This window comes from Mytilus trossulus, chromosome 8 (genome assembly GCF_036588685.1).
Source record: "Mytilus trossulus isolate FHL-02 chromosome 8, PNRI_Mtr1.1.1.hap1, whole genome shotgun sequence".
NCBI classification, from domain to species: Eukaryota; Metazoa; Mollusca; class Bivalvia; order Mytilida; family Mytilidae; genus Mytilus; species Mytilus trossulus.
Genome location: NC_086380.1, coordinates 37,753,614 through 37,777,100, shown reverse-complemented (window position 1 = coordinate 37,777,100; position 23,487 = coordinate 37,753,614). Strand labels below are relative to the sequence as shown.

Below are 23,487 nucleotides of genomic sequence, written 5' to 3'. Positions count from 1 at the left end.
GGGCAAGCCTTGTGTTTTAAATTTGAAAATTTAACTGTCTCAAATGGATAAATATCGTATTACACTCGATGTAGTGGTAGAATCACTATATATATATACGGGACAGCTGCAGTGCAGGCGATTAGGTGTCACAATATCACAGTAGCATGGGTTCGAATCCCGGCGAGGGAAGAACCAAAAATTTGCGAAAGCAAATTTTACAGATCTAACATTGTTGGGTTGATGTTTAGACGAGTTGTATATATATATATATATACAACTCGTCTAAACATCAACCTATATATATACAACTCCTCTAAACATCAACCCAACAATGTTAGATCTGTAAATTTGCTTTCGCAAAGTTCGAATCCCGGCGAGGGAAGAACCAAAAATTTGCGAAAGCAAATTTACAGATCTAACATTGTTGGGTTGATGTTTAGGCGAGTTGCATATCCCCGGGATTCGAACTTTGCGAAAGCAAATTTACAGATCTAACATTGTTGGGTTGATGTTTAGACGAGTTGTGTATATATATATATATATATATACAACTCGTCTTAACATCAACCTATATATATACAACTCGTCTAAACATCAACCCAACAATGTTAGATCTGTAAATTTGCTTTCGCAAAGTTCGAATCCCGGCGAGGGAAGAACCAAAAATTTGTGAAAGCAAATTTACAGATCTAACATTGTTGGGTTGATGTTTAGACGAGTTGTATATATATATGTAACAATAACATCTTCATGCCTTATATATCATGTACTGTAGTACGCCGCTAGATTAAAACTGACGTGGAAAGGTAACATATGGCCACCGAAAGCTCTTTTTTTGAGAGCCCAGGTGGTCGTGTGGTCTAGCGGGACGGCTGCAGTGCAGGCGATTTGGTGTCACGATATCACAGAAGCATGGGTTCGAATCCCGGCGAGGGAAGAACCAAAAATTTGCGAAAGCAAATTTACAGATCTAACATTGTTGGGTTGATGTTTAGACGAGTTGTATATATATATACATATATATATATATATATACAACTCGTCTAAACATCGGGTTACCTATATATATACAACTTGTCTAAACATCAACCCAACAATGTTAGATCTGTAAATTTGCTTTCGCAAAGTTCAAATCCCGGCGAGGGAAGAACCAAAAATTTGCGAAAGCAAATTGACAGATCTAACATTGTTGGGTTGATGTTTAGGCGAGTTGCATATCCCCGGGATTCGAACTTTGCGAAAGCAAATTTACAGATCTAACATTGTTGGGTTGATGTTTAGACGAGTTGTATTTGATGTTTAGACGAGTTGTATATATATATATATATACAACTCGTCTAAACATCAACCCAACAATGTTAGATCTGTAAATTTGCTTTCGCAAATTTTTGGTTCTTCCCTCGCTGGAATTTGAACCCATGCTACTGTGATATCTTGACACCAAATCGTCTGCACTGCAGCCGTCCCGCTAGACCACACGACCACCTAGGCTATATATATACACATAAGTACGTCTGAGTCTTACATTAATTTGTAGGATCCTTTACTATAGATAATTTAGCTGATCTGTAACAATAACATCTTCATGCCTTATATATCATGTACTGTAGTACGCCGCTAGATTAAAACTGACGTGGAAAGGTAACACATGGCCAGCGAAAGCTCTTTTTTTGAGAGCCCAGGTGGTCGTGTGGTCTAGCGGGACGGATGCAGTGCAGACGATTTGGTGTCAAGATATCACAGTAGCATGGGTTCGAAAGCAAATTTACAGATCTAACATTGTTGGGTTGATGTTTAGGCGAGTTGCATATCCCCGGGATTTGAACTTTGCGAAAGCAAATTTACAGATCTAACATTGTTGGGTTGATGTTTAGACGAGTTGTATTTGATGTTTAGACGAGTTGTATATATATATATATATACAACTCGTCTAAACATCAACCCAACAATGTTAGATCTGTAAATTTGCTTTCGCAAATTTTTGGTTCTTCCCTCGCTGGGATTCGAACCCATGCTACTGTGATATCTTGACACCAAATCGTCTGCACTGCAGCCGTCCAGCTAGACCACACGACCACCTAGGCTATATATATACACATAAGTACGTCTGAGTCTTACATTAATTTGTAGGATCCTTTACTATAGATAATTTAGCTGATCTGTAACAATAACATCTTCATGCCTTATATATCATGTACTGTAGTACGCCGCTAGATTAAAACTGACGTGGAAAGGTAACACATGGCCAGCGAAAGCTCTTTTTTTGAGAGCCCAGGTGGTCGTGTGGTCTAGCGGGACGGATGCAGTGCAGGCGATTTGGTGTCACGATATCACTGTAGCATGGGTTCGAATCCCGGCGAGGGAAGAACCAAAAATTTGCGAAAGCAAATTAACAGATCTCACATTGTTGGGTTGATGTTTAGACGAGTTGTATATACATATATATATATATAGCTCTGACATCAGCTTCTTGTTTATAGAACTTCTTTATTTAATGCTTATATATATATATATGAATCTAAAACCATGTTACTTTGTAACAAGATATGCCATGTTGTCAGGAAGCCTGATATCAAATTTCATACAGCTATAACAGTCAGGAATACTACTTGTACAAGTAATTTTTATTTACTTGAAGTAAAAAAAATATACTTATATATGTAAATTTGTAGGATACTTCTACAAGTGAAAAAATATGACTTAGTAATGTCCCTCAGACATTTAGATTTTTTACTTATATAAGTGAAAAAGTCATCTTATCTACATTTCTGGAATTCTTAGGATTTCTTTGCTCTAATAGAATTTTAATATATCTGCCCATTGCAGATGTCTTTACTAACCATTCAAGTGTAAATCCCATTTGTCTGTTATCTTCATTTACAAGCCCCAATAGAGCAATTTTTGAAGGCCTTGCACAAATACTTAAGAATAATTTATTATCTTTGCGCAATCAGTTTCTTTGTTGAATAAATAAGATGAAACATTGAACTCTAATAAAAAATTATGAGCTTACCTGAGAAAAATCATTAAAGGCATGATTTTACATCTCAAAACTTAAGAATTTTGGGGGTATTGTAAAAAATATTGACTTGTTTACATAAATTTTTGAGAAAATTAAGGGGAGAATATTCAAACATTATAATTTTTTTGTACGAGTATATTTTTTTTTTGCTTCTTAAAGTAAATAAAAACTACTTGTACATATAGTACCCCTATTTGCACTTCCCTACAGTCAAAATAATGCAATGATATTTTTTGCATTGTCAATATGCATGTTTAGAATATGTGAATACTCAGTAAACAGGAATATGTTGAGCTATGAATCCGACTTACACGGTATAGCATACTTACATGAATCCTACTGACAAATTTAAGGTAGCTACCATAAGTGGTACCTTAGAAAAGTATTTAATTGAACAGATATATAAAACAAAGGACAGACATGGTAAAACAATATAGCCCCCCTTTTGTGTTGTATGACCTTGCCTTTAATATTTATATCAACATGCATATTAATCATTTTGACTAAATATTCAAATACTTAAGTAGAAAATAATCACTAATGGTTACAGGTCAATCCAGTTAGATAAACAATATTAGGTCAATGTAAGAAAAATATCAACTTTTTTATATGAGGCTGAGAAACTGGGGAACGACAAGGTTCTACTGAGCCCTTCCCCAGTTTAGCAATGAGTACAAACAAGTAAATAATTTTCTGACATTGACCTAATATAATTTTTATACTGCAACTTAAATAAATAAAGTGATAGCTATTTAAATTGTAAGGCACATTGCAAACTTATTTTTACCCTTTAATGTACACCTGACTGTGGAAAAAATGTTCCATGATGAAATTGACATTGTACAAAATATAGCTGTGTTACTATATTTAGGAAATAAACACAACTTGTTTCAGTATAAAACATATGATCTTACCATGTCTACATACACAAGAGTGCACACTGAAATGTCTCGCCTTCTTTACTAATCATTGCTATTATGTTGATAGTCCTAAGTATAAAGCATTATTTCAACTGTCTCATAGACTTAACATTAACCAAGATAGCTAAACAAAGACCAATGAACCATGAAAATGAGGTCAAGGTCAGATGAACCATGCCAGGCAGACATGTACTTCTAACAATACAGTTGACCTATTACTTATAGTTTAGGAAAAATAGACCAAAACACAAAAAATTAACACTGTGCACTGAACCGTGAAATTGAGGTCATGGTCAAATAAAACCTGCGGAACTGACATATAGATCATAATATATTTCCATACACCAAGTATAGTTGACCTTTGGCATATAATACTAGATAAAAAGACCAAAACTTAAAGACTTAACTTTAACCACTGAACCATGAAAACGAGGTCAGGGTCAGATGACATCTGCCCGCTAGACATGTACACCTTACAATCATTCCATACAACAAATATAGTAGACCTAGTGCATAAAGTATGAGAAAATCAGACCAAAACACAAAAAACTTAACTATAACCACTGAACCATGAAAATGAGGTCAAGGTCAGATGACACCTGCCAGTTGGACATGTACACTTCACAGTCCTTCCATACACTGAATATACTAGACCTTTTGCTTATAGTATCTGAGATATGGACTTGACCACCAAAACTTAACCTTGTTCACTGATCCATGAAATGAGGTCCAGGTCAACTGAAAACTGCCTGACTTGCATGAGGACCTTGCAAGGTACGCACATACCAAATATAGTTATCCAATTACTTATAATAAGATAGAATTTAACACTACAAAAAATCTTAACCTTTTTTTCAAGTAGTCACTGAACCATGAAAATTAGGTCAAGGACATTGGACATGTGACAGACGGAAACTTCGTAGCATGAGGCATCTATATACAAAGTATGGGAAGCATCGAGGTCTTTCACCTTCTAAAATATAAACCTTTTAAGAATTGAGCTAACAGCACCACCGCATCACTATCTCTATGTCGAGCTTTCTGCAACAAAAGTTGCAGGCTCAACAAAAATGGCAAAAATAGTAAGGGAGACAACTCAAATAAAAAAATAATTTCTCAAAAAGTTGGGGTAAATATATTGTTTGACTGAGTAACATGTAAAATCATGCACTTATAATTATCAAAGGTACCAGGATTATAATTCAGTACCCCAGACGCGCGTTTCGTCTACATAAGACTCATCAGTGACGCTCAAATCAAATATATTCATAAACCTAAACAAGTACAAAGTTGAAGAGCATTGAGGATCCAAAATTCCAAAAAGTTGTACTAACAATGTTTTTAAAAGTTTTGTAAAGATAAATTAAGGCAGTTTTAGACAAAGATTCTTCACCAGCTTCAGATGTTTTCAATAGATGTTGTTGGGCATAATTGAGACCTAAATTGATAAACACCATGTTTTTTTTTGTTGTTATCGCTGTTTTCTCATTCATACAGGATACAACAGTTTAAGGCTTTGTGACATCAAATACATGAAACTGGTCTTAATATCTTTGACCCAAACTTATCATGTCGAAAGATTACTAGCCAATCAAACAAAGAACTTGTTTCTATCATACGCAAATACAACCCCATAAATCGATTATCTAAATGTCTGCATATTTCTATTGTAACAAATCAATATGCAGACAGCCTGATAATCTGTATTTTGAAAGATAATATATTTGACATAAAATATTTTTTTCTGGCTTGCCATTTTTTGTGGCATTGTTATTAAAGGTGAAAAAGTTTAATTTAAGCCCTTTATATGAAAAATTTGTAAGGGTTCCGTGGATCCCAGTGTCTTGCTTACTTTTGCTGTTAGTTGCAGGCTCAACAAAAATGGGGAAAAACTATTGCAAATGTTCCTCTAGACAATATCTTTTGATTGTAAGAAGCTTCTGTTCATGTTTGGTAAAAATCCAGGATGGATTATGAATCTAATAAATGTTTTAAAAAATTTGTAAGGGTTCCGCAGAACCCAGTGTCTCGCCTACCTTTGCTGTAAATCACAGGCTCAACCAAAATGAGGAAAAAAATCAATAAAAATATTCCTCTTGATACTATCTTATGATTGTAAGAAGCTTTTGTCCAAGTTTGGTAAAAATTTAGGATAGTTAATGAATCTAATAAATGATTTGAAAACTTTAACTGCAGACTGCATGTAATGTTAACTGGAAGAAAATCTAAGTCCATTTAAAAGTGAAATACAAAAAAAATGGAGTTATCTTTTTACAAAATTTACTTCTGGATACTATCTTATGATCATAAATAAGCCTCTGTCCAAGTTTGGTACAAACCCAGGATAGTTTAAGAAAGTTATTAAAATTTTGAAAAACTTTAACCAGAGTGAATGTACATGTAATGTTTCCCTGCAGAAAAACTAAGTTCATTTAAATTTAAAATACGGAAAAAAACGGATCATTTATTTTACAAAATTTACTTCTGGATACTATCTTATGATCATAAACCAGCTTCTGTCCAATTTGGTACAAACCCAGGATAGTTTAAGAAAGTTACTAAAATTCTAAAAACTTTAACCACAGAGTGAATGTTATGTTTCACCGCAGAAAAACTAAGTCCATTTATAAGTAAAATATGGAAAAATGGAATGTTATTTTTACAAAAAATACTTCTGGGTACTATCTTATGATCATAAACAAGCTTCTGTCAAAGTTTGGTAGAAATCCAGTATAGTTTAAGAAAGTTATTAAAATTTCAAAAACTTTAACCACAGAGTGAATATTTGTGTACGCTGCTGACGACGATGGAATGTAGAATCGCTTAGTCTTGCTTTATCGACTAAAGTTGAATGCTCGACAAAAACCTTAACTGAAGACAGTATGTTATGTTAATTTGAAGAGAAACTCCATGAAGTCCATTAATAAGAAATATAAGGTAAAACAGAAAACATTTTCTAGATACTAGCTTTTATTCATTAAACAAGCTTCTGTCAAAGTTTGGTAGAAATCCAGTATAGTTTAAGAAAGTTATTAAAATTTCAAAAAAACTTTAACTACAGAGTGAATATTTGTGGACGCTGCCGACGACGACAACGGAATGTAGGATCACTATGCGTTGCTTATGTGACAGATGTCACAGGCTCAACAAAAATAATTCTCATGAATATGTGATGTAAGAACTTTTAAAGTTTTACTTTGCCAACATCATTATCATTGAGCGTATATCAATGTACTACACATAAACTTTGCTGTTAATGAATTATTACAATGAATTTTGACAACTGCCTTAATCAATACAACATAACGTTAGGGTACCCAAATTGCACTGAGTACCCAAATTGCACCTTTTAAAAAAAAAATAGCAACAGAAATCCTAGAGACTAAACAATTTGTATTTTTATGATTTGATACTATGCACGTCTTTCAACATAGGTAAACATATTTAGATATACACAAAACCTTCACAGTATTTATCAACAGATGGACTGTTTACTAAAAAAGCAAAATGTACGAAAACGTCATCTTTTTAAAATTAGCAAATACAATATATTATAAGTATCCATTTCGTAAAATACGAAGAGTAAGCATATGGGCTAATATCCAATTGTTCAAAATATTTGAAGAAATTAAACAAAAGCTCGGTTATTACACTTTTGACGATGTGAATTTAAGCATGGATGCAATTTGGGTACTCCTCATTACAGAATCATGGATAGTAAAACCCATTTTTTTATGACTCAATATGGATTAACCAGATGCTCCGCAGGGCGTAGCTTTATACGACCGCAGAGGTTGAACCCTGAACAGTTGGGGCAAGTATGGACACAACATTCAAGCTGGATTCCGCTCTAAATTTGGATTGTGATTAAATAGTTGACACAGCATAGGTTTCTGACACAGAATGAATGTATTCAAATAAACTTAAAATTTTTGTTTTCTCTTAGAGCAATTCACTATGCTGTTGAATATTAATCCTCTCAAAAAAATGTTTGAAGAAATTTTCTTTTAATTTATGAAATTTCAAATGAGAAAAAATGAACCCAATTTTTTAATCGCATCCCCCTTTCCCTTATTCCAAAACTAATTTCAATTAAAATATTCTAATGGAGTTTGCAACAATTACTACTCATTTAAATACATCATAAAATATTAGATGTAAAAAAACTGCTTGTTATCACTGAATGGTAAAGATTATTTAAATTTATCAGTTGGTAGTAAAAAGTGAATATACATTGTATATTGTATGTAACAAAGATTTAAGTTGATTCTGGACAAAGAAAGATAACTCCAATTAAAAAAATTTCTTGCAGATATTTCTTGCTTACTTTACTGGACAAAGAAAGATAACTCTTAATTAAAAAAAAAATTGCTATTTCACAATATTGTGAAATTAGATATTTCTTGTCATTGCACAATACTGTGCAATTGAAAAGACTTGCTATTGCACAATACTTAATATAATAATTTTAGATCCTGATTTGGACCAACTTGAAAACTGGGCCCATAATCAAAAATCTAAGTACATGTTTAGATTCAGCATATCAAAGAGGCCCAATAATTTGATTTTTGTTAAAATCAAACTAAGTTTAATTTTGGACCCTTTGCACTTTAATTTAGACCAATTTTAAAACTGGACCAAAAATTAAGAATCTACATACACAGTTAGATTTGGCATATCAACGAACCCCAATTATTCAATTTTTTATGAAATCAAACAATGTTTAATGTTGGACCTCGATTTGGGCCAACTTGAAAACTGGGCCAATAATAAAAAATCTAAGTACATTTTTAGATTCAGCATATCAAAGAACCCCAAGGTTTCAATTTTTGTTAAAATCAAACTAAGTTTAATTTTGGACCCTTTGGACCTTAATGTAGACCAATTTGAAAACGGGACCAAAAATTAAGAATCTACATACACAGTTAGATTCGGCATATTAAAGAACCCCAATTATTCAATTTTGATGAAATCAAACAAAGTTTAATTTTGGACCCTTTGGGCCCCTTTTTCCTTAACTGTTGGGACCAAAACTCCCAAAATCAATACCAACCTTCCTTTTATAGTCATAAACCTTGTGTTTAAATTTCATAGATTTCTATTTACTTATACTAACGCTATGGTGCGAAAACAGAGAAAAATGCTTATTTGGGTCCCTTTTTGGCCCCTAATTCCTAAACTGTTGGGACCGAAACTCCCAAAATCAATACCAACCTTCCTTTTGTGGTCATAAACATTGTGTTTAAATTTCATTGATTTCTATTTACTTCAACTAAAGTTATTGTGCGAAAACCAAGAATAATGCTTATTTGGGCCCTTTTTTGGCCCCTAATTCCTAAACTGTTGAAACAAAAACTCCCAAAATCAATCCCAACCTTTCTTTTGTGGTCATAAACCTTGTGTCAAAATTTCATAGATTTCTATTAACTTAAACTAAAGTTATAGTGCGAAAACCAAGAAAATGCTTATTTGGGCCCTTTTTGGCCCCTAATTCCTAAAATATTGGGACCAAAACTCCCAAAATCAATACCAGCATTCCTTTTATGGTCATAAACCTTGTGTTAAAATTTCATAGATTTCTATTCACTTTTACTAAAGTTAGAGTGTGAAAACTAAAAGTATTCAAAATTTGCGGTCGTATAAAAATTAAATTGGTGTACCTATACAATAAAGAAGGATAGGGCTACAAAATAAACACATTAAGGACATTTATTTCTTGATCATAAAAAAATGTAGGTGAAAAAACTGTCAAAATAGGTGCAATTTGGGTACCGTCACATATATATTCTATATCCTATGAACCAATATTTTGTACACTATAAAAGTGTTTTTATTGATTTCATAATTCAATCACAATAATAAAGATTTAAAATAGTTCTATTACAGTAAATGCTTCTTTTTAATTTATTTTTGTAGGAACCACATGGACTTTGTCTGCCTAAAGATGTACTGTTGATACCAGCAGATATACTATGTCAAGTTTTCTCTAATACCCAGCAAGTTGCATTGTAGTATGAAATGATTGTTTTTAAAACAATGACAAATTTCTATTTCAAGATTGACTTTTTTTTTCTAATACCAAAAATATGATCAACTTTTTTTAACTATTCATATGGTTTTTTTCTGATTAAATAAACATGCATCTAATCTGAACCAGTTAAACTTTATTATGTTACTAAACAACTACACTCATCATTTTAGAAATTATTTTCGAACTAGTAAGTGGTTTAAAATTCCAAATTATTTTATAATTTTTGAAGTCTATGGGAGACAACTCAGACAAATTTCAACAAATTTTGAAATTTTGAATACAAGATTTTTTGCAATTTATAAATTATCTTCTGGTGCAATGAGATATGGAATGTGCTCAAGAAATGTTTTTCTCATGAAGGTTATATATCTATTGTGACTAAAAGGACACTGATGGGTGTTATATATGAAAAAAAAAATTGTATTTTCTTTTGGTGCAATCTACATTCATGGTAATTAGTTTATAAGATGATTTTCCTATATTCATAATTAGCTTCCAGCATTTACTTCACAAGTATAAGATAAGGGAAAATTGCTGATTTATTTATCTTAAAAGATAGCAATGATGGCTTTGCTACAACTTTTGTATGTCTGTTGTTTATGATTATGCTAGAAATATATACAAACCATTCAATGATAGTATCTTTAACATGTACACAGTCAGCCAGTGCCTTCCCTATAGAGTTTATTCTTTGATTCAGTAAGGGTAACATTTTGTCTAATAACTTCTGGTCATGCTCATGAGCGTTCCTACATAACTCTGAAAATATCAAAAATTGTTATTATTATTAAACAGATCAAGTTCTATATAAAAAAAATTGTATACCTTTATTCAATTATACAATTTCAAAATGCAAAGAGACACTTCTTTCACTTTTACAATTAAACTTTTGTTCTTGCTTTGTTCTGCTAAGAGTTTAAATGCAAGTACTCTCAAGTAAAATGAAAGTACTCTCAGATAATTGTACGCCAAGTCTTTCCTATTTTGTCAGTTGTTTTAGTGCTTTGTATCGATCTGATGAGTTTTTTCAACTGATTTGTATATTTTGTTTTAATGTTGTTCTGTTACAACACTGTCCCTAAATCAGGAGCCTGGAATTAAGTGGGTTTTTTTTCCTGCTGTATATCATATTTGTTTTCCATTTGTTTTGTACATAAATCAGCCTCAGTTTTCTCACTAGAATTTCATATTTTGTCATGATATGGCCTTTTATTCCTTGCTTTGCAGTATGGTTTTTTACTCATTGTTGTAGGCCTTTATTCCTTTAGTTTCTAATATCTAAGTCATTTCGTATCTGGTGGATAGTTGTTTCATTGGCAGTAATACCATATCTTATTATTTTATTCAGCAGGTCAATTATATTTAGTTTGAGAATTTTAAAAAGTCCCAATTTAAAATATTGGAACAACATATCATGAAACTACATGTACAAATCTAGAAATGACAAGTGAAAATGCCTAAAATATAAATATTACTCTTATTAAAACTTGGTGCCTGTAATATTCCAATTAGACAATAAGTCTGTGTAAATACCTTCAATTTGTGATGAAGAACATCAACAGACCAATTTATTTTCTTTAACATATCCTCATACTTCATCTTCAAACAGTGTAGTAATATACATTCTGGAGCCTAAAAATAAAAATACCAAAAATACTATAGGTTATTGTTCTTAAAGGGAAATCACACTATTTAAACTACTAATAATAATCCATTGAAATTTCGAATTTAGACAGATCATACTTATTTTAATATTTTAGGCGAAAAAAAAATTGGGGTCACCGATGTTGTTTTCGAGATATGACGTCATCAAAAAGTAAAAAATTGCGTTATACTGTAATATAGAAATAGCGCTCAAAAATGCTAAAAGAAGGCAAAATTATTAAAAAAACGATGTTAAACTGGTTTAACTAAAACAGTCAATTGGAATTTTTATCTTATACACATTTATTTTTCTCACTTTCCTTATTTTTTAAAGCCTTTTTACATTTCCCGCCATTTTTAATTGCCGTTTATTATAGATTTTTCTTGAAATAAAAAAAATCTACTAATGTTTGTTCCTTCAAACTTCTGCATTAGTTGCAGCTTCAGGGGAGATTTTAAAAGCATTACTATCGGGGTCACTGATAATTTAAATCCGCTACAGTGGAAATAATCTTATTATCAATTTTTGGCGGGAATTATAACCTTTTCTCCTTACGTTATGGAAGGACGTTGCTAGCATAGCAGCATTTCTTGCAATGCTTTGAACTATTGGGTTAAAATTTTATATATTTTTGTATATTACAATATTTTTTTACGGTATTTTGATTATTCATTATTAAACATTCAGAAACCGTTTATTAAAAAGTAAGTGTCAAAGTTGGAGTCATCTAAAATTTTTAATTGCATTTGTTTGTTTAGGAAAAACTAATGTGTGCCTTATGCTGTATTAAAAAATTAATTTACGGCTTGCAGATTTAGAATCTTCTACTTCGGAAGATTGAGGGTATCTAGGCTGAAAAGTAACACGTTCCATTTAGACTACAAACAGAATAAATTCACTAACTTGTCCATTGCACCGTGGGGAAGATAAAACCAGAATTGCCGTGTTTAAAAAGCCACAAACTCGGCACTTAAAAAAAAAGCTCTCAATGACACCGTTTACGGAAGAAATTTAAAATTGGCTAACATTTCTGTTATAACACAACGCTCCAGAATCGACACAAATTAAGTTCGAGTTTCAGTTTTATTTTGATTTCGAATATTTTTTCCAGTAAGATTTCTAGTTTAAGCTCGAGTTACACTTAGAAACTTCTTGAGTTATACTGTTAGATAGAGTAAAAATTCTGTTGAGAGTTTAAATTTTGAGATCCGATGAAATTTATTTAAGAGTAAGAATGTGGTTTCTATTTTCTGTTGGTGCACCTCCTTTTGTTTGAATGTATATTCTTTTATCACATTTATCTTTCATTGTCATCGTGGTAAATGCACATATGTTTGCAAATACTGATTATTGAGGGGGACAGGACCTTTATTTTTCGGGACGTGGGGATCAGGTGTTTTTAAGCTCGGGATTTCGGAATTGACCCTTTCAGGATCTGGGATTTCTTTTTTCGATTTTCGGGTTGTCAGGATTTTTTTTTTAATTCTGGACCTCGGGATTTCATGTTTTTGAGCTCGGGACTTCGGGATCAGGACCGCTCTGCCCCACCCCTCATTAATGATAGTTAATTTGAAAATAATTAATTGAATTTGTGTGCCAATATTTAAGCACTCTCTGATATATCATGTTGGCTACTTTTGTTTAAAGAACCAAACAATAAAGAGTAAAAAAACTGGATGTACTTTTCAGTCACCGCTTCCGACAATATACCTTTATCACTGTCGAGAGTGATCACATTGAGTGATCTAAACTCGAACCTACATCTGAACTTTTATTACTACATGTTTTAATTAATTTTTTTACCATTGTTTTCTGCATTTTCTGATTTTTGCAAAAATTTCAGTGGCAAATATTACATGGGCATCAGCACAAAACATTTGTCTATATGAGTGGAATATTCTTTCACCACACGGACCATTAATGTGTTTGTTACAGTTTAGCAATACTCTGTGAGACATGTGTATATCTCTACATAAAGACATGTGTTTGTGTGTGTGTAAGAGTGTTAAATATTTCTCTTGTTGGTGACTGGTAAAGCCAAATGTATAGAACGTGTTGAATTATTATACGCCCGGTTACGACGTATGATTTTCATAAATTTCTAATATGACATTAAGAAGTAATGAATCTTTCTGAAATTGACCACAAGGTTTTATATCACAAAGGAAAGGCTGAAATTGATTTAAGGGGTACATGTTATTGCGCAAAACGTTCAGGAATTAGAGGCCACAAACAAGCATTTTACTGAAATTACTATTAATAATTTTACAATAACTTGTGTTATGGATCTAACTAAAATTGTACTACAAGGTTCCACACCTCACAGGGAAGGCTGGGATTGAGTTTGGTGGTAATTACTCCAAAAGGGGAGGGGGTGGCGTTTATTTTATTTTTTTGCAAATTTGTTGAAATATCTCGAAAAGAAATCTCCAAATTCACAGTATTGCACAATAGATTTTTTATACCTTTGACCACATTTATTTTGTGTCAGAAACCTATATTATGTCAAAAATTGTATCACAATCCAAATTTAGACTGTATCAAACTCAAATATTGTATCCAAACTTGCCCCAACTGTTCAGGGTTTAGAGGCCTTAGATATCAAAGGAACATTTGGGAAAGATGGACGACACTTAGATCATTTATGTCGTTACATGTGAAATAAATAACGATTTCAAATAGGACTTCACACATTTACGTCCAGTGGCAAGTTTAATGCATATTCAGACATGCTGAGCCGGATAAATATACTTAAATGAAATGAAATGATTGATGAATTATTTATACATGTAGTATATAAGACTATAATAGTTATGACGTTGCATGCATGTGATATGAGAAAACTGAAAGTTGAAAAATTCCGATTGGTATACGCTAACATGCTTGTACTCTTGGTCTATATGTACCTCCCCCCCCCCCCCCCCCCCCGGCTGAAAATATACGCTGAACCCTACATACCGCTTCGCGGCGATACGCTGCCAAAGTTGTGCCATTTCTTGACCACTTTCGGCTATTTTTTGCCATACATTTCGTCTATTTCGAGTACATTTTCATTTTTGCACATAAGATCAAGATGAGTCCATAATATTTTTGGAAATTTACAATTCAATTAGATATTGAACATATACATCAGAAAATATAAAAAAAAATTATATGCCACCGACTTCGTTATTGAGAAAATGGTCGGAGAGGTAATATAAGTTACATTGAATATGCTATGAAATTCCAACGTTCTTAGTTCTGATTATGCATGATATTTATGTGTTTTGTATTGGTAGATCCTTCTTATCATATTGGTCTGGATAGTGGGTCATTCATTTATTAATGTTTATTTCTTGTTTCCAATATTTTTTTATTCTTTATATGTTAGCACCTCATCATTCAATCTTTTTTTTTCTTTTATTCTGCAGTATTTGCCCATTATTTTGTTTTCCGCAGGTAAACCCCAATACAATCTAGAAACTCGCTAGAACAACATATCAGTTGTAAAAAATATGATATGTCCATTATCATGTCTCCTGTCGAAAGTTTAGTGGAACATGCCTTCCAGCATTCGCTTTTTCATAAATTAGCAACCTTTACGGCGGATTCGAAAACGGCGACATCATAATACAGTTACGACACTATGGCGGCGCCGAGAGCGATGCGTATAAACAATAGTGTGATTTCCCTTTAATGCAAGTTTTTCATATTAATAAGACCATCCATTCTTCATTTCAATAGAACACTAGATGTGTCTGAAGACATGAATGGCTCCGTCTCAAAAAGTTGAAAAATCTACAATTTCAACAACAAGTGGACACAAATATGCATGGATATTAAGACCAGATTTAGTAAGATCAATATATTAACTGAGATAACTGTATAGTTTGATAAAATCAAAGTTGATTTGAAAACTTGTAAAATCAAAGCGCGAAAGCGCTGTAAAGGCAGTTAATTACAGGTTGTGTGTATTTCTAGTCCAGTTATACCATTATCTTCCATAGAACAGAGGTGGTTTGTAGAATTTAAGAGTCAGAGTTCATTTGTACCTAGTTCACCTATATCTATAGTCTATGTTTACAGTATATTTTATGTGCCTCCCATGAAATGCATTTTTAGCCATGGCCTTGTCAGTTTGCTTTAAATTTATGAGTTTGACTGTCCCTTTGGTGTCTTTCGTCCCTCTTCTTTAGACATATAAGAACTTTTCCTTTTCAATATAAATAGACTATTTGTAATTATTGATTGTATACACATATTCTACGACTCTCATAAAAAATAGTTCACAAAGATTGACTAGTCTCTGTACTGTGTTTATACATTAGCAAGAACATCAAGTAGCATAATGGTAAATGTACATAGTAACATGTCAACTTTTTTGATGACCATACCTGGCAACTGTCAGTATTTGCAGAGTATTTCCCCCATCGAGCTCAAGGCTCCCAAATGGAAATTTTGTAAGAGCAATTTTGTCGACTATTTTAAAGAAAACAATTAATTCAACAATGGCTATGAGCTTGTTAATGCACGAAGAAGCCAAAAACCACATTAGAATATATTTGAAGGGAATCCATGACAAATCGTCCCACTTTAAAAACAAGAGTGCACACACTGAAATGTCTCGCCTTCTTTACTAATCATTGATATTATGTTGATAATCCTAATAATAAAGCTTTATTACAACTGTCACATAATCTTAACATAAACCAAGAAAACTAAACATTGACAATTGAACCATGAAAATGAGGTCAAGGTTAGATAAACCATGCCAGGTAGGCAAGTACAGCTAACAATTCTTCCATACAACAAATAAAATTGACTTATTGCTTATAGTTTAAGAAAAACAGACCAAAACACAAAAGCTTAACACTGAGCAATGAATTGTTAAAAATGAGATCAAGGTCAAATAAAACCTGCGCGACTGACATGTAGATCATGAAATATTTCCATACACCAAATATAGTTGACCTATTGCATATAGTATTAGAAAAAAAGGCCAAAACTCAAAAACTTAACTTTGACCACTGAACCATGAAAATGAGGTCAAGGTCATATGAAACCTGCCAGGTAGACCTGTACACCTTACAACCATTCTATACACAAAATATAGAAGACCTATTGCAAACAGTATAAGAAAAACAGACCAAAACACAAAACTTAACTATAACCACTAAACCATGAAAATGAGGTCAAGGTCAGATGACACCTGCCAGTTGGACATGTTCACCTTACAGTGCTTCCATACACCGAATTTTCATAGACCTATTGCTTATAGTATCTCAGATATGGACTTGACCACCAAAACTTAACCTTGTTCGCTGATCCATGAAATGAGGTCGAGGTCAAGTGAAAACTGTCTGACGGGCAAGAGGACCTTGCAAGCTACGTACATACCAAATATAGTTATCCTATTACTTATAATAAGAGAGAATTTAACATTACAAAAAATTAAACTTTTTTTTTCAAGTAGTCACTGAACCATGCAAATAAGGTCAAGGACATTGGACATGTGACTGACGGAAACTTCGTAACATGAGGCAACCATATACAAAGTATGAAGCATCCAGGTCTCCCACCTTCTAAAATATAAAGCTTTTAAGAACTGAGCTAACATCGCCGCCGCCCCCGGATCACTATCCCTATGTCGAGCTTTCTGCGACAAAAGTTGCAGGCTCGACAAAAAAACTGCCCCAACCTGGATTACCAAATCGCCCCCCACTTGTGAACCGTGTTAAATCCCGTTAATATTACCCCTGCCAACTGGTCCCACCTAATGGAAATCGGTGATATCTAGATAAATATATTAATAACCAGGATGAATTTAGTAATGCCAACTCACCCCACTTATGGAAAAAGATGTTATCCCATGGAATATAAGTTCAATTCCATATATTGCATTATGATACATTTAACAGGTTTCTTTTCAATTGTTATGCAAATAACTTAGAGCTTCAAAACTTAGTTATTCTTTAACAATCAGGGTTTTTTTAGAATTATAATTTCAGTATATATCAATAATAGTAAGTAAATTAATTTTCGGTTTGTTTGTATTCTGTGTACATGAGTTTTCATTAAAGTGGTGCAAGTTTTTATTTTTAATTATATATATATTATTAATCTAAATATTACCGTTTTTTTATAAGTAGGGCAAGTTGGCAGGAGTAATATTAAACATGATTTAACCAATTTCACATGTGGGGCGATTTGATAAATCAGTTTGTGGCGTTTTTTTAAAAAGTGGGGCGATTAGCCAGTGGGGCGACTTGTCCTGCTTCCATTTGAAGGCCCCCTTGAAGGTTATGTATGACTATATGAACCATCTTTCATGTAAAACCCCCATGTGCATTTTGAAAAGTTGGCAGATATGTTTCTAACTCCAGGCAAAATCTACTGGTATGAATGAAAAAGAAGTTTTCAATTAAGGCTCTGTGGCCATAACAGCTGTCTCATTAGCATTTTAACCACTTCCAATATTTGCAATTAAAACAATAGAAGAAAATTATTCAACGCAAAAACAAAACTTACTTGTAAGTAAATATGAAATTCTCTTTACGGTATGAGTTTTTCTCATTGTTTGAGATTGTACAGTAGTACATGTACCTGTAACTGCTTATACCAATTTCTTATTCACTTTTGCTTGATTAACTCACTAAATATCATATACATTGTACCACATCTCCTTATTTTTATAAGCATTCCAATAACATGAACAATTGTAATTCAATTCTATATACCAAAGCAAAATGATCTGCACCACTTTCATTCACTAGTATGCATCTTTTGGCAAAATACAAGTTCTTAAATGACACAATATATATTTATTGATAAAAAAAATAAAATTTGGTATACAACTCTATAAACAGGTATAAAAAAACACAGCTGTGTCATAACTTGTGAAATCTGTGCTGAAAACACAAACATTGATGGTATTTGATTAATTCCATATGTGAAGCTCAACATTAGCTCGTCAGTTGGTGGTGGACAGTTATAGTTCCTTTCTGCAGGCTAGGATGAATGACTTTTCAGGAAAACCAATTTCACAATTCAAACCTTTCCTCTAGATTTCTCCTACAATATTCATCCAGTTTAGTTCTTTTGTTTTAATTGGACACCGTCCTGATTTTTAATTTTGCAAACCATTCAGTCTCTTGCTTGCAAATGGTGCATGAAATTAGGATGGGTATGGCAGTAGACAAGTGTCTTTAAAGTGGGTTTGTGCCCTGAAAAAAAGTTTTATAACTTAATTTTTTTGAAACTTGTGCAACACACATACCTAAATAACTATAACATAGAAGAGAGCAGCATTCGTGTCAATGTTTTGTTCCTGTTTACATTGTCATTGATATTTTTTTCAGAAAGCCTGAGGCATAGCTCATGAATTCCTGTCATTACATCCTAAATTAACATAATTCAGAATAATTATCAGTATGATATACGTACACTATCATTGTACAGCCCAAGTCTTCAGTATATATAATTGTTGCATTCATTCACTCCTGTGTTCAGTCGTTCAAAAATATTTAAACATCAACAAATGAACTTTAATAAGGACAAGAAAACACTAGAAAAGATACGTACATACAACCCGTGTTTAAGTGTATTTGAGAGAAATATATCGGGTTAAACGATTTATAAAGGAGAAATATATTTGGTTAAACGATGTATAAAGGAGGAAAAATTGTAGATATTGCATTACGATGCTTTCTACCTAATAGCACGTGGATATGTTTACATATTTAGACTTGACCCAGTATGACCCGTACCTTGTAGGTCACCGCCGTCGACTAGACTACAGTCGTGTATAAGACAACAAAAAGTTTAAGCCTGTACTATTTGTGTGAAGTAAATGTGTTTGTTCTGTACATTTAAATTGTTTTACCTGATAGCAAGGACGTAAATCTATCCGTTTCCTTCTCAATTCACTTTGTCAAATTCTTCGAGCTTCTTCGAAACATACGTATTACTGCGCCGGAAGTGAGAAAAATATGAGAAATCCTCGTAAAATAATGCTATTTTCAATTTTGTGGAATCCATTTTGTTATATTTATTATACAAAGATAAAAAAAAGTTACGATTAATTATGAATTTGATATCATCATACGGAACGTTTGTGGACTATTTTTTCCATAGCTGTAAAACGGTCATTTTGGCGGGATATCATGTACACATACACACGTAGATTGGCTGGTACCCGATCGTAATGTTACACATCACATACACAAAAAGCTAATACCCGGAACGTAGTACCGGGAACCAGGATAATACGTAGACAACATACATAACTAATACCGAAATTGAAAACGCTTTACAGTTTCTCGTTCATAAACCGAATTCCGCTTTGAATTATAGAAGATGCAATATTAATCATGTTCAGTCGACTTTTCATTGTTATATCAACGTCTGAACTAATTAAAGAATCTTTAGATGTCAGATAACACTCGAAATTGACCCGACCTCTTTCCGCACGGAATACACATAATGATAGTTTGTAGTCAGGTTGACTGCTTATAATGCAAAATACACACTCATAACAAGTTCTATAAAACAAACAAAACACACTGATCGTTTCTTTAGTCCCCAATGTAAATGAAAGAAATAAAAACCATATCATACCATAAAAAGAAGAGGAGAAATTCGAACATTTCCGGATCTATTTCTGGCCAAAAGACCCCCTGCAAAGATTGCGTATGAAAAGATGAACCTCATGACTTAAAAGTCAGGCCTTAAAGCACTGCCTTTAAAAAATTAAAGTGTACTATCTGAATTTAGTCCAAACTGCAAATTTTGACTTTTTTTAACCTATATTTTTAATCCTAAAATTTGACAGTAACACTTCTTTTTAATTGATTTTGTAGGAACCTCATGGACTTTGTCTGCTTACAGATGTACTGTATACACCAGTAGAGTCAAGTTTTATCTAACATCCAGCATGTTGCATTGAAGTATGAAATGATTATTTTTTAAATAATGACAAATTTTTATTTCAAGATGGTATTAGATACCAGAAATATGATCAACTGTTTTTCTGATTAAATAAAGATGCATTTAATATATAATCTGAAAAACTTAAACTTATCTATATTACTTAACAATTATACTCAACATATTGAAATTCATTTAGAAATAGAGGAATAAAATTCCAAATAATTTTATAATTTTTAAAGTCTATGGGAGACAACTCAGACAAATTTCAACAAATTTTGAAATTTTGAAAACAAGACTTTTTGTGAGTTTTAAATTATATTCTGGTGCAATGTGAAAATTAAATGTGCTCAAAAAATATTTTTCTCATGAAGGTAATATTTCTATTCTGACTGAAAAGTACACTGATGGGTGTTAAATACGAAGAAAAGACTTGTTTCGTGAATTTTAAAATATTTTTATTGTGAATGAAAAAAAAAATGTATTTTCTTTTGGTGCAATCTACAATCATGGTCATTAATTTATAAAATGAATGTCCTCTATTCATTAGCGTCCAGCATTTACTACACAAGTATGAGATGAGGGAAAATTACTGATTTATTTATCTTTACAGATACATGTAGCAATACATGTCTATGCTACAATTTTTTTTATGTCTGTTGTTTATGGATATGCTTGAAACAGTAATATACAAACCATTCATTAATAGTATCTTTAACATGTACACAGTCTGCCAGTGCTTTTCCAGTAGAGTTATTCTCTGATTCAGTAAGGGTAAAATTTTGTCTAACAACTTCTGGTCATGTTCATGAACATTCCTACATAACTCTGAAAATAGCAAAAATTGTTATTATTATTAAACAGATCAAATTCTATATAAAAAAAAAATTATACCTTTATTCAACCAATAATTTACAATTTCAAAATGCAAAGAGACACTTCTTTCACTTTTACAATTAAACTTTTGTTCTTTGCTAAGTGTTTAAATGCAAGTACTCTCAAGTAAAATGAAAGTACTCTCAGATTATTGTACGCCAAGTCTTTCCTATTTTGTCAGTTGTTTTAGTGCTTTGTATTGATCTGATGAGTTTTTCAACTGATTTGTATATTTTGTTTTAATGTTGTTCTGTTACAACACTGTCCCTAAATCAGGAGCCTGGAATTAAGTGGTTGTCTTTTTTTTGCTGCTGTATATCATATTTGTTTTCCATTTGTTTTGTACATAAATCAGCCTCAGTTTTCTCACTAGAATTTCATATTTTGTTATGACATGGCCTTTTATAGCTTGCTTTGCAGTATGGTTTTTACTCATTGTTGTAGGCCTTTATTCCTTAAGTTTCTAATATCTAAGTCATTTGGTATCTGGTGGATAGTTGTCTCATTGGCAGTAATACCATATCTTATTATTTTATTCAGCTGGTCAATTATGTTTAGTTTGAGAATTTTAAAAAGTCCCGATTTAAAATATTGGTACAACATATCACGAAACTACATGTACAAACCTAGAAATGACAAGTGAAAATGACCAAAATATAAATATTACTCTTATTAAAACTTGGTGCCTGTAATATTCCAATTAGACAATTAGTCTGTGTAAATACCTTCAATTTGTGATGAAGAACATCATCAGACCAATTTATTTTCTTTAACATATCCTCATACTTCATCTTCAAACAGTGTAGTAATATACATTCTGGAGCCTAAAAATAAAAATACCAAAAATACTATAGGTTATTGTTCTTAATGCAAGTTTTTCATATTAATAAGACCATCCATTCTTCATTTCAATAGAACACTAGATGTGTCTGAAGACATGAATGGCTCCGTCTCAAAAAGTTGAAAAATCTACAATTTCAACAACAAGTGGACACAAATATGCATGGATAATAAGACCAGATTTAGTAAGATCAATATATTAACTGAGATAACTGTATAGTTTGATGAAAATCAAAGTTGATTTGAAAACTTGTAAAAAAAAATTAAAGTGTACTATCTGAATTTAGTCCAAACTGCAAATTTTGACTTTTTTTAACCTATATTTTTAATCCTAAAATTTGACAGTAACACTTCTTTTTAATTGATTTTGTAGGAACCTCATGGACTTTGTCTGCTTACAGATGTACTGTATACACCAGTAGAGTCAAGTTTTATCTAACATCCAGCATGTTGCATTGAAGTATGAAATGATTATTTTTTAAATAATGACAAATTTTTATTTCAAGATAGTATTAGATACCAGAAATATGATCAACTGTTTTTATATGTTTTTCTGATTAAATAAAGATGCATTTAATATATAATCTGAAAAACTTAAACTTATCTATATTACTTAACAATTATACTCAACATATTGAAATTCATTTAGAAATAGAGGAATAAAATTCCAAATAATTTTATAATTTTTAAAGTCTATGGGAGACAACTCAGACAAATTTCAACAAATTTTGAAATTTTGAAAACAAGACTTTTTGTGAGTTTTAAATTATATTCTGGTGCAATGTGAAAATTAAATTTGCTCAAAAAATATTTTTCTCATGAAGGTAATATTTCTATTCTGACTGAAAAGTACACTGATGGGTGTTAAATACGAAGAAAAGACTTGTTTCATGAATTTTAAAATATTTTTATTGTGAAACAAAAAAAATGTATTTTCTTTTGGTGCAATCTCTAATCATGGTAATTAATTTATAAGATGAATGTCCTCTATTCATTAGCATCCAGCATTTACTACACAAGTATGAGATGAGGGAAAATTACTGATTTATTTATCTTTACAGATACATGTAGCAATACATGTCTATGCTACAATTTTTTTATGTCTGTTGTTTATGGATATGCTTGAAACAGTAATATACAAACCATTCATTAATAGTATCTTTAACATGTACACAGTCTGCCAGTGCTTTTCCTGTAGAGTTTATTCTCTGATTCAGTAAGGGTAACATTTTGTCTAACAACTTCTGGTCATGTTCATGAACATTCC

The 23,487-nt window shown here is 32.1% G+C and overlaps 1 protein-coding gene and 2 long non-coding RNA genes across 3 annotated transcripts in view; all 3 read right to left on the bottom strand.

The window, feature by feature from the left end:
• LOC134680915 (uncharacterized) overlaps positions 1–23,487 on the bottom strand; it is a 499,914-nt gene that overhangs the window by 14,903 nt on the left and 461,524 nt on the right. The gene's annotated exons all lie outside the window — the stretch shown is intronic.
• On the bottom strand, positions 17,674–19,657 carry LOC134680914 (uncharacterized). Its single transcript, XR_010100535.1, has 3 exons — positions 19,462–19,657; positions 18,633–18,802; positions 17,674–18,600 (listed from the first exon to the last, which is right to left on the bottom strand). It is a non-coding gene; the product is annotated as an uncharacterized LOC134680914 (long non-coding RNA).
• Positions 21,992–23,487, bottom strand: part of LOC134680913 (HAUS augmin-like complex subunit 5) — a 409,805-nt gene continuing 408,309 nt past the window's right edge. The window contains exon 16 of the mRNA XM_063540209.1: positions 21,992–22,204. Coding sequence (XP_063396279.1) covers positions 22,007–22,204 — 198 coding nt within the window. The 3' untranslated portion in view covers positions 21,992–22,006. The remainder of the gene's footprint in view (positions 22,205–23,487) is intronic.